The sequence below is a fragment of the Osmerus eperlanus genome, chromosome 2 (genome assembly GCF_963692335.1).
Source record: "Osmerus eperlanus chromosome 2, fOsmEpe2.1, whole genome shotgun sequence".
Taxonomy (NCBI): Eukaryota; Metazoa; Chordata; class Actinopteri; order Osmeriformes; family Osmeridae; genus Osmerus; species Osmerus eperlanus.
The window spans coordinates 22,580,809-22,602,798 of NC_085019.1; the positions used below are offsets into that span (position 1 = coordinate 22,580,809).

Genomic DNA, 21,990 nt, shown 5'->3' on the forward strand with positions numbered 1-21,990 from the left:
CAGTGTATCTAGGACTTCTATCGACACGGAAAGTGCCAGTCAACAACAGAATGTGAACGACGACTCCAAAGGACAGCCCCCCACCCCCCCCTTTGGAGTTGGCGGACGGAAAACACCGTGATTTTCCGGTTGTGTACCTGTGAGCCTGACGTGACAGCGCACACTACTTTTCCTTTCACTTCCTTGTCAGTCAGTCAACAAACAGACGAGCGTCTCTGAGAAGAGCAACCGGCGGCAACATCCTAACCCCAACCTCTCACAAGACACAATGACGACAACACATTTACATTTAGTCATTTAGCAGACGCTCTTATCCAGAGCGACTTACAGTAAGTACAGGGACAATCCCCCCCGAGGCAAGTAGGGTGAAGTGCCTTGCCCGAGGACACAATGTAATTTTTTTGGGCACGGCCGGGAATTGAACTGGCAACCTTCAGATTACTAGCCCGATTCCCTAACCGCTCAGCCACCTGACTCCGTGAACACACGGCCCCTTCTGCTCTGCTCCAATAGGCCTAGCAGCCCTAAAGAAATCAACTAGGGAGGTCAGCGCCACAGCTTGCTTAGACCACACCAGGGTTCAGTATCAAACTCAGAAAGGTACGCAGGACTTAGAGTATTCAAATGTGCATGCTGGGCCTACTCGTGGCTCCGCCTCAAAAGGTAGCAGGAGTGCATAAAAACTCTGGGTTGTTATGGCGACACCTCAACCTGTGATGACAGATATTCATGTATCCCCCCTCAGCTAGAAAGCTTTTAAATTCTAGGTAATGTTAGGAGGAATAAATACAATGTCTTTAGACAGGTTTAATGTGTTTGTTTGGGCCTGTATGGATTGGCTGTTTTAGGTTATATACACTTGTAACGTTGCACCCAAATTGACCCGCGGGAAATCAATAAACCTGAACTGATCTCCACAAACCTACACCTATCTCAAGGTAGAGAGAAAGAAAATAAGGTGTGGTTCTACCATGGTATTCCACACCCCGAGGCCACTCACTTGACACACCGTTTTTGTAAAGCTCTCTCTTGGAAGTCGCTTTGGATAAAAGCGTCTGCTAAATGAACACATGTAAATGTACCAAACAGGACACATCGACCCCTACGCTTCTGTACGCCAGTCTGTATGGATGACATGAGCGTTAACCGGACAGGTGTTCATCATTCAGCGCGTTACGCCGGGCGGAGCGCTCACCCCCTTCGTCCAGCGTGTCGGCAGGTGTGTAGGCATCGCTGTGCAGCGCTGGGGAGTCAGGCTGGTCCGGGGGTGCAGAGTCATACACAGCAGCTGCTGGGCCGAAGTCTCTGGAGGCGCTGTACTTCACACCGTCCTGGCTAGAAGACACGCTGTCGCCTCTGGGATGCACACAGTCACAAAACAAACATGCCCACGCTGACATCAGTCAAGTGTACTCGGGATATCGGGAACTGCCATGCATCTTGCCCCTGTAACCAGATTACCAGCCTAATGGTATATTGAGACATGGTTGAGACATGGTTCAAAGACCAAACACACTTCCAATTGGCGGTGGTTTACAAGTTAAGTCAATGCAAATATGGCTCTTCTGTACCTGTCAGGTTTGAGAAACACATTTGACAGTAAACTAGCCATAAACATAAAAGATTAGGGGATTTATACGATATTTAAAATGAGTCGGCAGCTATCCTCCGTTTTTCACAGGGCAGGTACAAAAGCATTGACGGTTAACTTTAGCTCGTTTTGATTTGCAAATGCCTCTCTTTCACCTCGAGTTCACATTTTAGGTGGCCAGCTCAGTTAGCGTTAGTGGCTAGCTAGTTAGTGTACCTACAGGGCTTGGCTGAAAGCCTTGACATCATGATAAGGCAAAACGTTAAAAGGTTAATCATTTATTCTAGTTGATACAAACGTGTTTAGTGGCATGACACTTGCTAGCTAGCTAACTAGCATGACAAAACAAGGGAGGTGCCGTGTTGAGTGCAGCCTGTAGGCAGCAGGTCAAAGTAAGCTAGCCAGTCAACGTTGGTCGCGTAATTAAGTGTTACCTGGGCACTGCCATTACCGTTAACTTCACCCACAATATCTTGCACTACTTCATGTCACAAACAGTTTCAGAAACGTTGTCAAAATGACCAATTTGCACGGTGCTTACAGCAAAGGAACAAAGGTGTGTTGCACACCAATTCACCAGCTGAGCTAGCAAGCTAACGTTAACGCGTTTGCTAACGACGCGCCTATCACGCATCATTGTGTTAGCCAGCACTACAACAACAGCTAAGCTAGCTTGAAACAAATAGTTATCCAGCTATTACCAGGCAGTAGCACACCGATGGTTTGCTAGCCAACTCTGACAGAATACAACTCGACATTCTTTTTATTATTTTCCTTTTGGAATTCTAGCCCAAGTTGGATAACTAGACAGCTCACTTGGGTAGTCTAGCTGGCTATTACTTGTCAGCAGGAATGATTAGCGAGCTAGCTAGTGCTAATTTCCTCAAGTTGCCATGTAACGTTAGAGCACGAGGAAGGCTAAAAACCAAGTGGTGTGGCGAGGCACACGCAACAAACGAGCCATTAAGGTGGTTTGAACACATATTATAATGCCAGACGGTTTGTGTGTGAAATCTTGAATATGGTATCGTTTGCTGCCTTGGCATAAACTCACTGACAAGCTAGCTAGCCATAGCACATGTGTGGCAATAGTCGCTAGCTCAATTGAAGAGCTATGGTTTGGCCCGGCGAATCCCCGGTCTAATTTAGGACTATCTTTCCAGTGGCGCGATACCAACCTGGGCTGCCAATCATTCCAGTTTCGCTGCAGTTTGTGGGCGCTGCTAAGCCGAGACCCAGGGGCTTTACGGCTCATTACCTTTGCGAGAACAGCATGACCCGCTCTCAACGGGAATACAATCCGTCTACTATTAGATTTGGCTGTGTGTTAATTTACGTCCATGAATGGGTCCTTTGCCGTGTTGTCTACTTGCTATCGCTGTGCGCGGAATGTTTGTGTAGGGTCGGCCTTCTTTTTTTTTCTCGCTTCAACTCCTTCTTCGATTCCTGTTTAAAAGGCGCTCTTGCCACTCCAGTCTTTATAGCAGCGCCTCCTGCCGGACCTCACAAACACTAATGTCTGCAACAGGTTCACCGAAAACAATGCAAACGCAACATTTATCCCCAATAAAGCATTAATGTGGCATCGACCGTCATGCATCCTCTTAACAGTTAATTTAACTACAGTCTATTAACTGGCTACCTAGCGTCTGTTTGTTGTTTTTACAGAACACGTAGTTCTTTTGCCCAGGCTGTGCTGTTGCCAGGCGACAGCATCACGACTCGTGAGTGGGAGTCAGGAATGGAACGGATGCAGCAGGATGCATGGAGATGCATCTGTTTCGAAATGCAATATCTTGATATAAGACCAAACACACTATCATTCTAAGCACATTTGAAATGAATGTGGATATGATCAATCTCTAACCTTTCAGGCCCTCATGTCAAATCCACACACAACATCTTTGCAGTCCATCAAGAGCAATGATATCTTCGGGTAAATGAATCGAAGGCATGATGACATTAATAATAATATACAGTATATAACATATACTGTTGATCTGTGACAAAATTCTCATTACACACCCGCAAGAAGATTAATAAAATGAATGAATTGTTTATGTGAGTAATCAGCCGTCTTTGCTTGTGAGTGGATTTTCATAACTTAACTGCAGCATAGAAAATATGCGTCAAAAACGAGGTAGTAAAATCCTGCCACACCCCACACAGTGTACTGTTCAACTGTAACAGAAGATGGCGCCACAGAGCAAAGACTGAGCTGGAGTCGACATCGTACCAGTCATTTTGTTGACACAGACAAGACTTTTCAGAGAATATCCCTTCTCAAATTCAAATGTGCTTTATTGACACGAATAATGTTGTTAAAGCATCAAATATCAATTAAATACAAGGAATAAATGTAATAGATTAAAGCAGTTGAACACTAACACAACAGGATGTGCTGTGTGTGTGCTGTGTGTGTGCTGTGTGTGTCCAGGTCATTCACTGTCCGTTGTGGTATGTTGATACATATTGGGGCAGTAACATATACCCCATATCCTCCTATGATTATTTCTCTCTCTCACTCTCTTTCTTTCTTTCTTTCTCTCTCTCTCTCTCTCTCTCTCTCTCTCTTTCTCTCTCTCTCTCTCTCTCTCTCTCTCTCTCTCTCTCTCTCTCTCTCTCTCTCTCTCTCTCTCTCTCTCTCTCTCTCTCTCTCTCTCTCTCTCTCTCTCTCTCTCTCTCTCTCTCTCTCTCTCTCTCTCTCTCTCTCTCTCTCTCAGTTCAGTTCAGTTCAAAGGGCTTTATTGGCATGAAAACAACAATTGTTCATATTGCCAAAGCAACGGTAGAATTACAGAAATATTAATCATGGCCCTTATATATACTTATATTTCACACACTCACATACAGAGACACACACGGCAGTTTAACATATACAGTGTATCTACACCACACAGGTGTACAACTTGTATCCATGTTATTATTATTCAAGTTGGTATATTATTAATGTTGCCAAATAATCGGTATAAATAAATAAGTAAATAGATACACACACACATATGTATATATACATATATATATATGTATACGCATACACACATGCATACACACCCACACGTATATATACACACGCATATACCCATACATACACATACATACGCACATACAGGTTATATAATGATAATAATAATAGTAAAAATCAAATACTAAATTTGAAATTCTGAAAAATTACAGTAAAATTTAAACAAAATGTTAAAACAAAAATTAAAACATGTTATGTTTGCCATATTATAAATTGTCCTCATTGTGGCTTTCTCTAAAGCCATGACAGGCTGATACATACTTTGCTGCTAAAATACAGCAGTTAGGTTTTTCTCCCAATAAATAAACCAGTCTCTCTCTATTTGTTACATTTTCAAATTCCTTGTAGATGCTGGTAATTTTGGGGAAGTATTTGGTTCGAATGTCTGTATAGTGGTCACATTCTGTTAGGAAGTGGAGCTCTGTCTCCACTTCTCCCTGTGAGCAGACAGAGCACAGCCTCTCTTCTCTGGGCAGCCATGTCTGCCTGTGACGGCCTGTCTCTATGGCCAGGCTGTGCTCACTGAGTCTGTATTTAGTTAATGTCTTCCTTATTTTTGGTTCAGACACAGTGATCAGGTATTCTGCCATTGTGTACTGTCTTTTTAGATTCAAATAGCATTCTAATTTATTTTGCTTTAGTGTAACTTCTTTCCAATAAACAATGTACTTTTCTTTTTGCTGTTTTGCTATTTGTTTTGGATTAATAAGGTGGCTGCTGTCTTGAGGCTCTGTGGGGTTTGGTGAGCAGAGCCTCTGGACTAGCTGGATGAGAGGACTCTTATCTGGCTTCATCTTTTGGCATAGAAGGGCTTTGTGGTGGAAGGTATTTTCATCACTTTGGCTAAGGTGTAGGTAGAATTTAGTTGCTCTTTTTTGTATTTTGATGATTAAAGGATACACTCCTAATTCAGCTCTGCAGGCATTGTTTGGGGTTTTGCGTTGAACTCTTAATATGTTTTTACAGAATTCTGCGTGCAGGCTTTCTATGGGGTGTTTGTCCCACTTGGCGAATTCTTGGTTAGTAGGTGGGCCCCAGATTTCACAGCCATATATCGCAATGGGTTCTATAATGGATTCAATAATTTTAAGCCAGATTTTGATTGGGATGTCAATTTTAACATTTCTTTTGATGGCGTAAAAAGCCCTTCGTGCCTTGTCTCTCAGGTCATTTGCAGCTTTTTGGAAGTGGCCTGTGGTGCTGATGTTTAGACCAAGGTAAGTATAATTTTTGGTGTATTCTAATTGGTTGGTTCCCAGGAGGAATCGATATTTGGGATCCTGATTTCTGGTTCTTTTTTGGAAAACAAGAATTTTAGTCTTTTTTAGATTGACTGTTAGGGCCCAATTTTGACAGAATCTGTGCAGCAGGTCTAGATGTTGCTGTAGTCCCTCCTTGGTTGGGGACAGAAGCACAAGGTCGTCTGCAAAGAGGAGGCATTTGACCTCTGTGTCCAGGAGAGGCATTCCAGGTGCTGCAGACTGTTCTAGTTCCCTCGCCAGACCATTTATGTAGATATTAAAGAGGGTGGGACTCAGACTGCATCCCTGTCTTACTCCTCGACCTTGGACAAAGAAGTCTGTATGCCTTTGTCCAATTTTGACTGCACACTTGGTATTTGTGTACATTGATTTTATGAGGTCATATGTTTTCCCCCCGACTCCGCTCTCTATCAGTTTATATAAAAGGCCTTCATGCCAGATTGAGTCAAATGCTTTTTGGAAATCAACAAAGCAAGAGAAGATTTTATTCTTGTTTTGGTTAATTTGTTGGTCGACAATTGTTTGTAGAGTGAATATATGATCTGATGTACGGAAATTTGGTAGAAAGCCAATTTGACATTTGCTCAGTATATTGTTTTCGCTGAGAAAGTGCAGGAGTCTGTTATTAATAATGCTACAGAGGATTTTACCCAGTCTGCTGTTGACACATATCCCACGGTAATTATTGGGATCGAATTTGTCTCCATTTTTAAATATTGGGGTGATCAGACCTTGGTTCCAGACTTTAGGGAATACACCAGAACTGAGGATGGTGTTAAAAAGTTTTAGTATGGCCAATTTAAATTTGTCATCCGTAAATTTGATCATTTCGTTTAGTATACCATCAACACCGCAGGCTTTATTGGATTTTAGGTTTTGTATTTTATCTTGTAGTTCGTTCAATGTTATTGAAAAGTCAAGAGGGTTCTGGTAATTCTTAATTGCAGATTCAAGTAATTGGAGCTTATCGTGTATGTGTTTTTGTTCTGGGTTCTTATCTATGTACATGAAAAGCTTGGAGAAGTGGTTAATCCATATATCCCCATTTTGAATTGGTAATTCTTCATGTTGTTGTTTATATAGTCTGTTCCAGTTTTCCCAAAAAACATTTGATTGAATAGATTCTTCAATTACATTGAGCTGTTCTGTGATACATTGTTCCTTCTTTTTCCTTAGTATGTTTTTATACTCTTTAAGTGTTATGCCATAGTGATGGCGTAGTGCCTGGTTATCTGGGTCTCTGTGTTTCTGGTTAGATACATTTCTCAGTATCTTCCTCGTGCTTTTACATTCCTCGTCAAACCATTTTTCTTTATAATTATTGGCCTTTTTGGGGTTTTTGTTTGAGGTTTTAAGATTAGATAGAGAGGCAGATATATCAAATATGTTGTTTATGTTGTCTATTGCTACATTGACACCTTCACTATTACAGGGGAATGTTTTGTTTAAGAAATTATCCAATAGAGATTGTACTTGTGGCTGGTGGATAGCATCCTGATAGGTTTCTTGGCTATCTTTCCGCCATCGGTAACGATTACTAATGCTATGTAGATTGCTTGTTTTAGATGATTCTTGATTAATTAATTCTTTGTTCATATACAGTGTGATTTTGCTGTGGTCTGATAGGGGGGTGGATGGGCTTACTGTGAATGCTCTGAGAGACTCTGGGCTGAGGTCTGTGATACAGTAGTCCACAGTACTACTGCCAATAGATGAGCTGAAGGTGTACCTTCCGTAAGAGTCCCCTCTTAGCCTACCATTGACTATATAGAGACCAAGGGTGCGACACAGTTGTAGTAGTTGAGACCCGTTTCTGTTAGTTATTTTGTCGTAGTTGAGTCTCACTGGGCACCTAGGGAAGCTGAGGCTGTCTCCACCAGGTAGATGCTTATCCCCTTGGTTGCAAAGGATGTCTGGTTGTTCTCCAGTTCTGGAGTTTAGGTCACCACAAAGCATTACATTTCCCTGGCTTTGGAAGTTGCTTATCTCTTCTTCTAATATGGAGAAGCTCTCTTCTTTAAAATAGGGGGATTCTACTGGGGGTATATAGATGGCACATAAGAAGACATTTCTCTCATTTGAGAGTATTTTGCAATCTATTTCAATCCAAATGTGAAATGTTCCTTTTTTGATAAATTTAATGCCATGACTTAGGTCTGACTTATACCAAATGAGTATACCTCCTGAGTCCCTTCCCTGTCTAACTCTTGGTAATTTAGTGGATGGGATTATTAGTTCTTTATAACCTAGGGGGCAACCAGTAGGTTCATCGCCTCTGCTCCAAGTTTCCTGTAGGATAATTATGTCTATGTTTTTTACTTCTTTACTAAAATCTGGGTTTCTGCTCTTAAGGCCAAAAGTAGAGGACCTCAGTCCTTGTATATTCCAGCATGATATAGTAAAAGCTTTGTAATTCATAAAGTATTTCTAATATTTTGTTGTTATTATGCTATAAGATGCTGGCAGAGCATGCTGAGCATCTGTTGAATGTTCCTCATCTCGCAGGATGATGGGGCTTGGTGTGTTGTTCTACTCACAGCTTGAGCGTAGCTATGGCGGCCAGGATTGGGCTCTTGTTGTTCTGTGGATGGGTTGTAGAGGGTGCACTGGGGAGGATCAGGTAGGTTCAGGGGGAGAGGATATTGGGGCTGACCAGGGTTGGTTTGGGTAGAATGGATCGGTAGGTGGGGACTCTGTGACGGTAGGTTTTATGGTCCTGATGGAGTCTGTCTGTCTGTCTGGTGGTGCTGTAGTCTTGTGGGGGGGTTTCTGGCCGTAGGTCCTCTGTGTGCAGCTCCTCTTGTTGTAGCTCCAGGAAGACTTCTCCTTGCTCTGGTTGGGCTGTGTGACCTTATGCTTCTCCTATGGGAGTTGTTGGGGTTTCGATTGAGCGCTACATCTTTGAGTGTCTTGGCGAAGGTAGGGATGACTGATTTGTAAAGGTGTACTTGGTCATACAGACAGTCAAGATCAAGTGTGGGGTGGTGGGCCAGTTGGACGTTAGGCTTGAGTGCACAGTCTCTGGATATGCTGGCATTAATCCTCTGGATGGTGGCAGGGTGGAAGTCTTTTCTTGGTAGCAGCGTAGAGATCACTACTCTTGAGTTAGGGAAAGTGTGTGTGGCTTTCTCTATCACACCTTTAAGTGCAGTGGCCACTTTATCTTGCAGTATTCTTAAGTCGTTAGTACCCGTATGAATAATTATGTGACTGGGGGATCCTATCTTTTCTTCATTCAGCAGGTGAAGGGCACCCTGGATGTTTGGACACCAGAGTTTTGTAACTTTGTGTTTCGGGAAGAGCTTTTTTTCTTCTATGTACTTCCCATTCGAGTCGATTAGGAGCACTATTTCTGGAATGTGTGTGTCCTCTGTAGGTGGTGTGGCCTCGGTATGGTTGTTGTGTTCTATGCAAGGGGCGGAGTTCAGTTGGTCCAGATTGATTTGTCCCATATTGTCGAGGTTATTGTCAAGGTCAGAGGTGGGTTGGTTTGTTATTGGCTCTTTTTCTTGCCTCAGCTCTCTTATCTCTTCTCTCATTGCCGTCAGCTGGGCCTGATAGCTCAACCTTTCTTCCTGTAGTTCTTTCATTTCTATCCTTAGTGCAGACACTTCTCTCTTGAGGTCGTCCCTTCTTTCCTCTGCTTCTTGGTGATTGCTTACAGGCACTTTTCTCTGTTTTTCAGTGTTTTTTGTCTGTGATGTTTGTAGTGTGTTGATGAGTTCTCTCATTTCAACAAGTTCAATTTCTAGTCCAGTGAATCTCTCTCTCATGTCCATTAAAGAGGCGCAGAGTTTAGACATCCTCTCGTCACTGGCGTCGACTTCCACTGGAGTCTGTGTGGTCTCTATAAGGCCTTCAGGAGGGGGGGCATCGTCTGCACAGTCTGCCCCAGCCAGGATGAGGGGGATGTTCTCAGTCTTCTCCTGTTGTGCCTTCTCTTTAATATTTAAAAAGTCTTGTTGGAATTGTTTGATGTCTTTTCCTTGCACTATTATTGTTCCAGTTTTGTACAGGTTAATGTGGGCTATGTCTTTCTCTGGTTCTTCCTCATCTCTTATTCTTAGTTTCCAGCCATTGCAAATCCCTTCTTTTTTTTGTTGAGGGGTAGTGCGCTTTAATAGCACTGTGCCAGGCGAGGGGCTGGTCACTGTAGAAGATTAGGTTGCTGACATCTCCAATTTTGTAGGAGTCGGCATATAGTGTCTCTGGGTTGTTTTTTAGAAGCTTTTGTTTGTATTGTTTTCGGCCATTCTCATTAGTAATATCCTTTGGATATAGTATGGATATTGCCTCCATACCAGGGGGGAGGGAATCCATATTCTAGTACATTTAAGAGGATATTCAATTGTCTGTATTTCACTTTTTTTCAGTTAGTTATTCTAACTAGTTAGCTGTTTTGATAGCTCTGATTTGTTTGACAACAACTCACTGCGTTGTCATGGAGACGAAGGTGAACTGTTAGCTTGCTAGCTTGCTGTGGAGTTCTTCAAATTACTGTATTTTTCTTCTGTCCTTTTGCTTATAAAGATGTCCAACTTGTTCAGTATGTGTTCCTATACTGTTCTCCACCTTTTTTTCTTGTATAACTAGGTATAAAGATATCTCTTATGTATGGAAAACTGGACAGCTGACAGTTAACAGCTGTTGACTCCTTGGAACCTCTCTCTCTCTCTCTCTCTCTCTCTCTCTCTCTCAGCCCCCACCTCCCTCTGAGTTGTTCCTTCTGCTTGGACTCCACTTTAACTACATATGTTATGTTGCTAGGTAACAGTGTAGCACAGTAAACAGTGGTGAAGTCAAGGGGATTGGGGGAAAGTGAAGGGCATGGCTTGAGGTCAAAGATGATGAATGCAGACAGGCAGCGGAGACTCAGCCACCATTTCAAGGCTGTCATGTCCGGCCATGCTGAGAAGGACTGTTTGGGTTGTTAAGGCAGACATTTGTCAAAAAAACACTTGAAACGATTTCAGATATGATTTGCATTACTTGAGTCTAGTTCCTACTTCCTAGATGCCAGAACAATCAAACACAACCAAATATGCATCATAGCTGTTGCTTACGTAGGCCTACATTTTAAATACATATCTCATTTTTCATTTTGTGTCATTAAGTAGGCCATTTTGCCTCCCAGAGAAGTCCAAGAAAAGTCCAGAAACCCTAGACAAACCAGTCTCGAAATTTGCTGAGCACAGGCAATGTCATTAGCTGTAACCTGCTGTCCTCAGACGATTTGGCTCCCTGACCAGTCCCGGTTTGATGACACTGCACTTAGAGGACCCCGATACACAGCCATTAGCCGTTAATTCAAGTACAACCCTATTACAAATGGACCTGGTCATTTTTCAATGAGCACCGATTACTGCAGTGGCGGAGTCGGGATAAACAGCGGGGCTGGCTCCCTACTGCCGCTGTGCAGGAAACACCGTGTGCTCCGGGCTAGACGAGGCTGTAATTACTGCGCGGATGAGTCGTTAAAGCAGATGGGCTTGGGATCATGCCCGACAGTCGTTAAGGGATTGTTTGTAGTTGTCTAATTAACGCCCTTCGCGACCGAAGAACGCCGTAAAACAGCTGGATCTAAACCAACTGCGTGTGGATGCCCTCCCTACATTCAAACTTGCACCAGAGTCCTCATCTCTTGTGAAAAAGTAATTTAAAGCATGACGTAAGGGAACTTCCAAAAACAAAATCTAGACGGGAGACATTTAAGAATGTTTCTATGCAATTATGGTATAAATGAGCCGTAACCATATTTTCGACAACTCAAGCACAGAACTCATAACTGCTCTCACTACGTAAAAAACATTTACATCAAGGATCGGACTCTGGAGGAATCCAACCTTTTAGCACCAGCATGTGGTTCATGGTATTTTAACAAGTCAAGGAGCCAAATCTTGTCAATCAGTTCCTTTGAAGTCGAACCAAAAATGTGACCTTCCCCTTTGTAGCAAACCATCTGATCCTTGACCGTTGGATTAAATCAGTCCTCACAACGTACTGGTTATATTTAGAAGTTTGGATAAAGAGGGGTTTGAAAACGTTGTGGATACACCCAGTGATGTCATTGGGAAAGGCCCCATACGTGTTGATTTGGTGTTGGCTGTGGATTAGCCGTTTCGACAAACACACACACACCTAAAACACAAACAGACAGAAACACACACATATGAACACTGATGAAGAAAGTGTTTTGTCCGTCTCTTCATAAACGGAGTGTCTAAGTTCACTGTGGATCGTAATGTTTGTCCTCAAGGATCACAATGACTCTTGCTTAGAGACTTGTTGCTCTTGTGGTTAGTGGTAACTGACTTACATTTTTGTACTCGCTGTGATATATTGTTTTATTATTGTTGCTTGCTTTTTTTTCCACAGGTACACTTGCACTTATAGCAGCTCATGTTGTTTAATTGTAACTTGTTTAACTACACGCTCTTATGGTTCTTTCCTTTGGCACTTATTTTGGTTGTTCACAATGTGTGCTTCATGTTTTGGCTACTCGCAATGTTTTGTGGCTATCTCGTTGTTATGATCAGTGACCTATGCACTTTGTAAAGCTCTCTCTTGGAAGTCGCTTTGGATAAAAGCATCTGCTAAATGAATAAATGTAAATGTAAATGTAATGTTACTTTGAGTCAACAAAATCAATTCATACTTTGTGGCTCTGGTGGCTGACAGGTGTTGAGTTTTGGTGCGTAACAGAAGAGCACTTACTGCGTGAGGAACCATCACTGCCAAGGGCGACCCCAGCACTATATCTGTAGTTGCTTCCACACATGTTGCCGCAGCACAGACTGCTCGTAAGCACGGGGGGAAACCTGCTGCCACAGTATCTAAAGAAGAACTCACATAGGCGATAGGCCTCCTAAGATTACCATGCTCCTGGGTCAGTACACCCTGGGCAAACCCTTTGGCCTCGTGGCAGTACAGTGTGAATGGCTTGCTGTAGTCTGGCAGACCGAGAGCTGGCGCCTGGGCCAAAGCCTGCTTGAGAGATACAAATGATTTATCAGCTTCAATGTTCCACAACAAATGAGTATCAGTCTGGCCCTTCATTAAATCGAGGAGAGGTCTAGCCAACACAGCATAATCAAGGACCCACTGACGACAATACCCGGCTGAACCTAGAAAAGATTTGAGTTATTTTGGTGTTCTAGGCTTCGGTATCAATCGGATGGCCTCCACTCTATCAGGAGTCAATAGTCGCTCTGTACCTTTGAGTGTATGGCCCAGATACTTGACCTCCTCAGACCATAACTGTAGTTTTGCCTTTGAGGCCTTGTGGCCCTTCTCAGCCAGTGCCTGAAGCACAGCAATAGTGTCCTGTTGGCAGGAGGCAAGATCCGTAGAACATATCAATAAGTCATCAATATACTGCACCAGAGTAGAGCCGGCTGCTAAGGTGACATCCTGGAGGTCCTCTCGTAATGCTTGACTAAACAACGTGGGTGATTCGGTGTATCCCTGTGGCAGAACTGCAAACTTATACTGGACCTGGCAAAATGTGAAAGCAAACAGATACTGTCTCTCTTCTGCAATGGGAACAGAAAAGAAAGCAAACAATAGTCATTAACAGAGCTAGAAAGTAACAGGGTTACTTGCTAAGTATCGTAACAGGGTTAGGCACAACAGGATGTATAACACAGGCATTACCTGCTTATAAACCCATAATAAACTTCCAAGTATTTTATTAGCCTTAAAGGATCAAATTGACCTTAAGTCTACCTATGACTCCTTGTTTCAACAAAGCATCAATAACTGGGACAATACCTTTCCCTACTTCTCTATTACAAGCATACTGAGGTACGGTTCTCAAGAGTCGTACTACAATCAATGATAATAACAACTGGGGTAACATTCTTAATGCGCCCAATATGATTAGCATGTATGGACTACAGTAGCTCAGGCCCAGCTTCTAGCAAGGCCACATCTGCGGTCGCTAAAATTTCTGCATTCCACTGCTGGGGGATATGTATGAGATTGCTAGGCCAAGTGTTCTTTATCCTAAGGAATAGATAAGAAAAAGTCAGTAGTGCATATCATTTCGGTTCAGTTTGCACAACAAATTCCTTTCCAACAGATTTATTTGACACCCCATAGTTGAAAGAAATACATCATCATTCAAAGATCCATCTATCCACCCATAACAGCTAACTGACAGTTGTGTCCACAGGAACCCCAGAAACTACCACTACCATCTCATTGATTGTGGGTACTGTCTACAGTTGCACTGGCTGACCTAGTAGCTCTGTGACTTACTTGAAAAAGAGAAGCTCTCTGCCTCCCCTATTCTTGATTATTCTTATTTTGATTGTGACTGTTTACTGTCTGAGTGTCCTTGAGCAGGCCACAGCAAGCTCTTCGTTCTGAAGAAAACGGGAGGGGTTGAGTGCAGTAGTATGGAGTATGTGACTGAAGGGTACTGACTATTTTCTGTATACTGTGCCTGGACCATCACCTGCCCTGTGGCGTATCTGTCTACAGAGTATGCACATATCCCTGTCTATCTCTAACTCCCCTTGCTGCCTGCTCCTGGCTCTCCTTTTTCCTTTAAACATATTATTTTCTTTCCGTAAGACATTCATTTGCAATGTCATTAATTTCTCAACTTTCTTTCCTGCATTCTCCTGCATCAATGTACAATTATGTTTGACATAATCCATAATTATATCAACAGTTTTGTTCTCCCAATGTAGAACCTGTTTCTTAACTTCTACCTGGAGTTCAGGAAGCTATCAACATATGAACACATGATAAAGTGGCATGGGGATGCAGCTGCTGTGAAACCAGAAATGTTTTTTTTTTCAAAAATCCTAGTAAATCTTTCCAGATAATCTGTAGGATCCTCATCTTTTCTCATATAGGTTATGTGCTGGCTGCACCTGACCCGCTACTTCCCATAACAATGCATTTTCCATGTCTCTGGCTCTCCTCTGCATAGCCGCAGCTATAGCAACAACATCATCTTCATCGTCGGTAAATAGGCTACAAATCTTAGGTAGTAGTTTCCCTTGAGCGCTACCTTCAGCCTTTTTCACAACTACTGACTCCTCACAATTTGTTTTGGCACCGTTAGCATGTGCAAGCAATGTCTCGAGTTCCCTCACTTTATGACTTTGTTCAGTCTGATCACGTTCTAACGTGACTCCCCGACCTTCTCTCTCTCAAACTGCTCTAGTTCAATTCTAGCAGCCTCTTGTTTGTCTCGCTCGAAACGTTCTAGCTCACTTTTCTGTGCATCTTGTCTCTGTTTCTCAAGACGCTCCAGCTCACTCCTAGCTTCTCTATCAGAATCAGTTTTAGCTTGATCTGACCGTATTTTCTGATATGGTTAACTACAAATATGGCCTTTTCAAGCCAAACTATCCTCGTCTTCCGGGCGCTCAATCATGGGACGCGCATACAAAAAAAACCTCAACTTGGGAACGGGCCTACAATAATTTCCACAACTCCGTTACGTCATGAGTAACAAAATAACCACAATTCGTGCTTAAGAGAGACGAGCTAATCAATAAACTGCCAGTCTATCTTTCCCTCAGTATTTGATTGTGTCCCTCGCTGATCATTTAACGCCAAGTTTGTCAGTTAACAATCCTAACTGTCCCTTTACATTGTCAAAGTATCCCTAACTTGTTTAAAACACTTTACCCTTAAAAGTCGGTCTCTCGCATAAGCCTTTGACCCTACTACATTATGACCGCCCACCTACTGTGCTTGGTCTTTAAGAAAAAAAACTCAAAACAACACTTAATACAGTTACAATTTAAACAAAAAATAAAAACCCAACAAGATCTCTGTTCAAAAGAGAAAAACAACTTTAAACATGCATCTTAAAAGTAACATATACATTTGGTTCACCCCTGGTCTGTATATATAAAACCATACACTCTGTTAACAGACCCTTTCCCAGGTCAAGAGTATGGGCCGTATTCTCTGTTAACAGATCCTTTGCCTCAGATCAAGAATACAGATTTTTACATATTTCTTTAAATACTTCACGCGACCAGAGTTCTTGTACGCTATCAGAGTTCGCCAACTCTGACCTAGACAAAGTAAAAATAGCAAGTCAAATAATGACCCAAATTTACTAAACCAAGATTCTAATATTATCTTCCTCCTGTTGAGGCCTAGCAGACTCTGGTCTGCTAAGACCAGACTCCCAACTGAATGTCACAATAAAAAAGGTTCTTAAATGTTTTACGTTACCAGCATCGCAGAGGGACAGCAGGCGCACCAAGCATAAAGCAGTCCGTGAATGGGGTTTTAGAAAAAGGATCCCCTTACCTTTTGGTTTCGCGCGTCACGGGTTCTGCTTTACGCTGGTGCCGCCGTGGGTCTCTCCTGGATCTGGTTCTGCAATCCTGCTGCTCGACAACGCCAATTGATGAAGAAAGTGTTTTGTCCGTTACTTCATAAACGGAGTGACTAAGTTCAGTTGAGTTCTGGATTTTAATAAGTATTTATCAATCTGCAGATTGGGAGAGAAAACCAGTCTTCTGACCATAAATGACAACACAACACCAAGCTTAGGTCTCAACCAGGTCTCTCTCCGCTCCGAAAGCCGGAGGACCATCTTTTATAGGGCACAAGAATGTTAACATAGATTGTGACAGTCAGGCAGTAATGACGTTTCAACAGTCTCAGAGAAAGAGATTCACTGCTCCCAACACATGACAACTCTCAGACTAGAGAGTTCATAGTTGGAGCTCTCCTTGTAGTCATGACAAGGAACGTTTAGCCAGTACTTTCTCCTGACCCCAAACATCTATTAACCCTGACACATAGACACAATATACTCTTATTAATAGAAAGCTTACATGAGAACGTACTAACTAGTATCCAATGACTAGTTCTATAAATTAGTGAATAATGTAAGCACACAGGAAATCCCAATTTCTTCCACAACACACACACACACAAATATGACGACAGCGATTGCATGATTCTTTTCCTGGAAAGATCGGGATGGTTTGGGCCCTCTTGGTGATCAGAATGCATGTTGATGAACACACACAGACACACACACACACACACAGACACACACCTGCAGAGAGCTGGCCCCCTGCAGAGAGCTGGCCCCCTGCGGAGAGCTGGCCCTCTGCAGTCACACACCTTCGCCTCCACACAGCTATCATTTTAGGGCCAGACGGGAGTCTGGAGTGGAGAAAGCTGGAAGGAGAACTTGTGTGTGTGTGTGTTTTGAACAGTGTTGTGGCTGTGGCTCTGTGAACCTGAATTCCTCAGGTTCAAGGAGGGGGACAGATTGGGGGGGTCAGGGGTTAGGGGTCAGGGGTCAGACCCATGGGAGATGTCCTAGATAGAGGCTAATGGGGTTTCGTCTGTGCTGCTCTGGTCATTCTTCGGAGAGCAGTCTCTCGACAAAGTCTCCGAGCCACTTTGGGAAGTATTACGCTGACAACATAGAATAAAGTAGACTAGAGTAGAACATACCGGAAAGTGATATTTTATTCATGAAGTAGTTGAATGATTTGATTAAGCTAGGTGGAAAAGTGGCACTTAATATATATGTTTAAAAAAATGCCAGATTGTGGTGTGTGCAATATGGCTTACATTTAGTCATTTTAGCAGACGCTCTTATCCAGAGCGACTTACAGTAAGTACAGGGACATTCCCCCGAGGCAAGTGCCTTGCCCAAGGACACAACATCATTTGGCACGGCCAGGAATCGAACCAACAACCTTCTGATTACTAGCCCGACTCCCTAACCGCTCAGCCATCTGACCCCATCTGTACTGGCCTGGGTTGTGGATGAGCCCTGTGTCATGCTGATACACATCTGTATTCATAGTTGTGTCCTAACCCTTGGCATCCTTACCATCAGATGTTTTTAATATCCACACCATACACTTCAAGGTCCAGGAGCCAGGAGTGTAATCACTCTGGGAGGGGGATAAAGAGAAAGAAGAGAGAGAGAAAGAGACACACAGAAAGACCGACCTCATCTGTATTGAGCATCTCTCTATTGAAACAGTGACCTTTCAAGGGCCTCTCTGTGCTGCCCGTGATTATGGAGACATGATTATTTGTCGTTTTCGATGTTTCCCTCCTAAATCCTTTTTCTTGTGGGATCATACACATGCCTTAAGAGAAATCTATTGTTACGGCAGCTGCAGTTAAGTAAATTGATGCCCCTAGAAGATGGGAGCTCGTCTTAGAAACGAAACTCGTTTTTTCTCATATTCACCGAACCTTAATGACAGAAATGGAAACATGGCCTACATGAGAGAAAGACGAAAAGGATGTCCAATCTGAAATCATTTCAATTGGACTATCACCAGCTTTTACATTTAGTCATTTAGCAGACGCTCTTATCCAGAGCGACTTACAGTAAGTACAGGGACGTTCCCCCGAGGCAAGTAGGGTGAAGTGCCTTGCCCAAGGACACAACGTCATTTTTCACGGCCGGGAATTGAACCAACAACCTTCTGATTAATAGCCCGACTCCCTAACCAGTCAGCCATCTTCCCTTGAGTTTTTGCTCAGCGGTTGCAGGAGACCAAATGTGACGCCGTTGAAAGACAAAGGAGCACGCAAGGACAGTTAGTCTGCTAAAAGGATAACCGAGTAAAACATTCCCAAAAAAGTTTGGCCCTTAGAAGGAGACACAAATCACGTCAAACGTGACATCAAACGTTTTTTTTTATCGAGGATTTCGGAGTCTTCCCCAGTTCATCTCAAACGGGCTAGGCCAAGTGGAAGAAGTCTTTTCCGAACGACTGCATCCTTCGCCGGGAACTGAGCCATTGTCAGCACAGACTCATCAAGGAGCAAATGAGTGAATGTGTGAGTGTACAGTGAGAAAGGCGTTACGTTCCACAGACCTCTGCCCTAACAGCCTGACAGGTGTGGAAAAACAGTGTTAGCAAGCAGCCGTATGTTCGTTTAACATCGTTTTCATTTGTTGTCTGCAGACGTGCTCTCACGCAGACACACACAGGAGAGGGCTTCTCCGTGTGTGGTGAGAGACAAGAGACTTGTCTGTTTTTAAGGGAGTTATCAACTTTGCCAGATGACGTCATTGTCGGTTAATTGAGCAAAATGATCATCGACAACGCGAACAATAGACACTGTGGTTTTCCCGACAATGCAACGGGAATACTAAACCACCGGATGGGAGGGAGGTACTTGCGCTCGTGACAACGGCTGTTCTGCTCGGGGCATTTTGAGAAGCGTGAACAACAACGACGCCAGGGTTGTAGAAATCATGGACATCACTGTTTACATGACATGCACATCCAAACTAAAACTCTCAACACAAGGAATATGTTGCTCGAGATCAAAGGAAATGGCTTTTCACTAAAGATTGCACAATTCACACATTGAATTACAGCCAATAGACAGACACATAGATTGAACAGCAAATGTGTCCAGCCGCGACTATATTGATTGGCAACAAATCCCCGATGGAGCATTGGTTTGGAAACGACCCCATGTAGTGCGCCAACTGAAGGCTGCTCCTGATGAAAAAGGTCAATTTCTGTTACCATGGCACCCTGACCTCTGAACTACATGACTTCACAGGGGTAATTGTCGAGGTCAGTAGAGTTGCTGCAAGGCTGTTCCCAGTCGGTTTCGAACACCGATCAAAGAGCTCTGGACACCGGATGACTGGGAGACGGTGTGTGCAGGGTGTTCTTTGCACGAGAATCTTTGGTTGACTTGGTTGAAAAGTTACTTGTTGTCCAGATTGTCCACAATATCGCTCCCTTTTAATCTCAATTCAATCTTCCCCCCAACTGTGTGCTACTTGTTTACAGGGGGGAGTTGACAAAGCGTCTCGTACCCCTAGACGAAAATAACATGCCAGACCACTTTAGAAAAGAGTGCACACTTTACTTAACCAGCATGCCCTTTGAAGGAGTTGATATTTTTAACTCTGCCATGCTGCCGTGAAGAGATCTGGAAACTTCCGTAGTATGTGCCGCTAAAATTATACACATTGTCTGTTCTAAATGTTCTTACATGTGTCAGATGTACCATGTCCTACTTAAGCAGTGTATAATACAATGTTCTATGTACACAAGTGTACATATAGAAGGGTATTGTTAAAAATGTTGGATGGGAGAATGATTCTCATTCAGATTTGGATGAAGAAATGAAGAAATATCCTGGCATGATTCCTGAAGACCTCTGGCGAGGACAGTGGTTTTGCACACGGTGTGTGAGTGAACAGCATGTGTTTTGTTGAACGTGATGTTGTTTCTCTCCTCACAGTGACGCCCGCGGAGAGTTGGACATGTGGATAGGGGTCTCTCTCTCTCCCTCTCTCTCTCTCTCTCTCTCTCTCTCTCTCTCTCTCTCTCTCTCTCTCTCTCTCTCTCTCTCTCTCTCTCTCTCTCTCTCTCTCTCTCTCTCTCTCTTTCCTCAAACTTGGGCAGAGAGAGAGTGTGATGAAGTGGGGAGAGAGGGTCGGGACATGGGCAGGTCTCTGTGTGTGCATGTCTCTCTCTCTCTCTGTCTCGCTCTCAGGCACTCAATACTCGCCCGGACTCGCTTTCAAACACACATACTCTCCCAGGGACGCTGCGCAGCTCACACACACACACACACACACACACACACACACACACACACACCACAAAGCACACGTGCCCTCTCACACACACGCTACAACACACACGCACACTCCCACACCCAGGCAGTGTTAGAAACCTCTCTCTCTCTCTCTCTCTCGCTGGTTTCTCTCCGTCACTGAAGATGCTCTGGCGGGAGTTGAGTTTGGCTCTGGTCCTCTGGGCTCTCACGGCGACGAGCATCCCGTCCACCAACATCAAGATCACACGCGGTGAGTAACACCCGGAACGGCCGCGCCGACGGACCAGACGACCGTGGGAGAGAAATCAAGGACTTCTCGTTTGCTTCTGTGATTCCCAAAACAGTAGATCAGCTGTTGCCTTCTGATCTGTTTGTGCGTGTCTGTCTTCTTGTTCCTGCGTTCCTGCTGTGACCTGTGTTGTGTTTTGATGGCTGAGCGGTTAGGGAGTCGGGCTGGTAATCTGAAGGTTGCCGGTTCGATTCCCGGCCGTGCGAACTGACGTTGTGTCCTTGGGCAAGGCACTTCACCCTACTTGCCTCGGGGGGAATGTTCCTGTACTTACTGTAAGTCGCTCTGGATAAGAGCGGCTGCTAAATGACTAAATGTAATGTGTTGTAGTATCCACCTGACTGATGGACGAACACCTCTTGGCTGTGTGTTATATATGTTTTTCCCTGTCTACGATCAATTCTGTCGTCTGACATTGATGCCTCACAGAGACTTTGTTAGTACCACTCTGCCTCTGAACAGGTTGATTGTATGTCTAGGTGTTTGTTAAATTCTCCAATCAGTTGGAGGTCTAACACTTGTAAAAACAGAACTTAAACTGAACGGACAGAATTTTCTTCTAGACTTCCAGCTCTTTCTGAGGCAGAAGATCAGGGAAGCTGGCTAGGGTTTGAGGAACTTGGCTAGACTGATGCGTTCTAGTTATAATCTGGTTTTTGGTTTGTTTCTGTCAATGTTGTGTATCAAATCTTGTAAAAGACATGAAGAGTAACTGTATCATTGCTTTATCATGTTTATTGTAAACAAATAGAGATGTAGGTTACTGACAGGTTATTGGGATTTTTCCGTGGGTACATTTCAGGTGAAAATTATTGTTGTGGGAATCTTAGGTGCATTAAGCACACAGTCTAAATGTTTTTGTCTGACACAATTTTGACTTTGGTTTTCAGGGCGAATATGATTTGAATGATCAAATGCGCACTTTCTACAGTTTAGGCTGGAGCTTCTGGCTTGAGCTTTGTCATAATATCAACAGATGGATTTTGTTTGTGAGACACATACTGTCCTGTCAGCACAATACTTATTGCAATCAATTCTCCCTCCCTCCCTCCCTCCCTCCCTCCCTCCCCTCCCTCCCTCCCTCCCTCCCTCCCTCCCTCCCTCCCTCCTCTCCCTCCCTCCCTCCCTCCCTCCCTCCCTCCCTCCCCTCCCTCCCTCCCTCCCTCCCTCCCTCCCTACCTACCTACCTACCTACCTACCTACCTACCTCCCTCCCTCCCTCCCTCCCTCCCTCCCTCCTCTCCCTCCCTCCCTCCCTCCCTCCCTC

At 43.7% G+C, this 21,990-nt stretch overlaps 2 protein-coding genes across 4 annotated transcripts in view; one reads left to right on the forward strand and one right to left on the reverse strand.

Moving 5' to 3' along the window:
- The window catches only part of smg1 (SMG1 nonsense mediated mRNA decay associated PI3K related kinase), a 35,531-nt gene extending 32,490 nt beyond the window's left edge, over positions 1 to 3,041 (reverse strand). For 2 of the 3 annotated variants that reach the window (XM_062480400.1, XM_062480384.1), the window contains exons 1-2: positions 2,770 to 3,041; positions 1,196 to 1,356 (exon numbers count right to left, since the gene is read on the reverse strand). In XM_062480400.1, the coding sequence (XP_062336384.1) occupies positions 1,196 to 1,356; positions 2,770 to 2,846 (238 nt within the window). In that variant the 5' untranslated portion in view covers positions 2,847 to 3,041. The remainder of the gene's footprint in view (positions 1 to 1,195; positions 1,357 to 2,769) is intronic. The other variant, XM_062480392.1, reaches the window with a different exon arrangement.
- A 17,269-nt stretch (positions 3,042 to 20,310) lies between these two features.
- clec19a (C-type lectin domain containing 19A) overlaps positions 20,311 to 21,990 on the forward strand; it is a 5,055-nt gene continuing 3,375 nt past the window's right edge. The window contains exon 1 of the mRNA XM_062481832.1: positions 20,311 to 20,684. Coding sequence (XP_062337816.1) covers positions 20,597 to 20,684 — 88 coding nt within the window. The 5' untranslated portion in view covers positions 20,311 to 20,596. The remainder of the gene's footprint in view (positions 20,685 to 21,990) is intronic.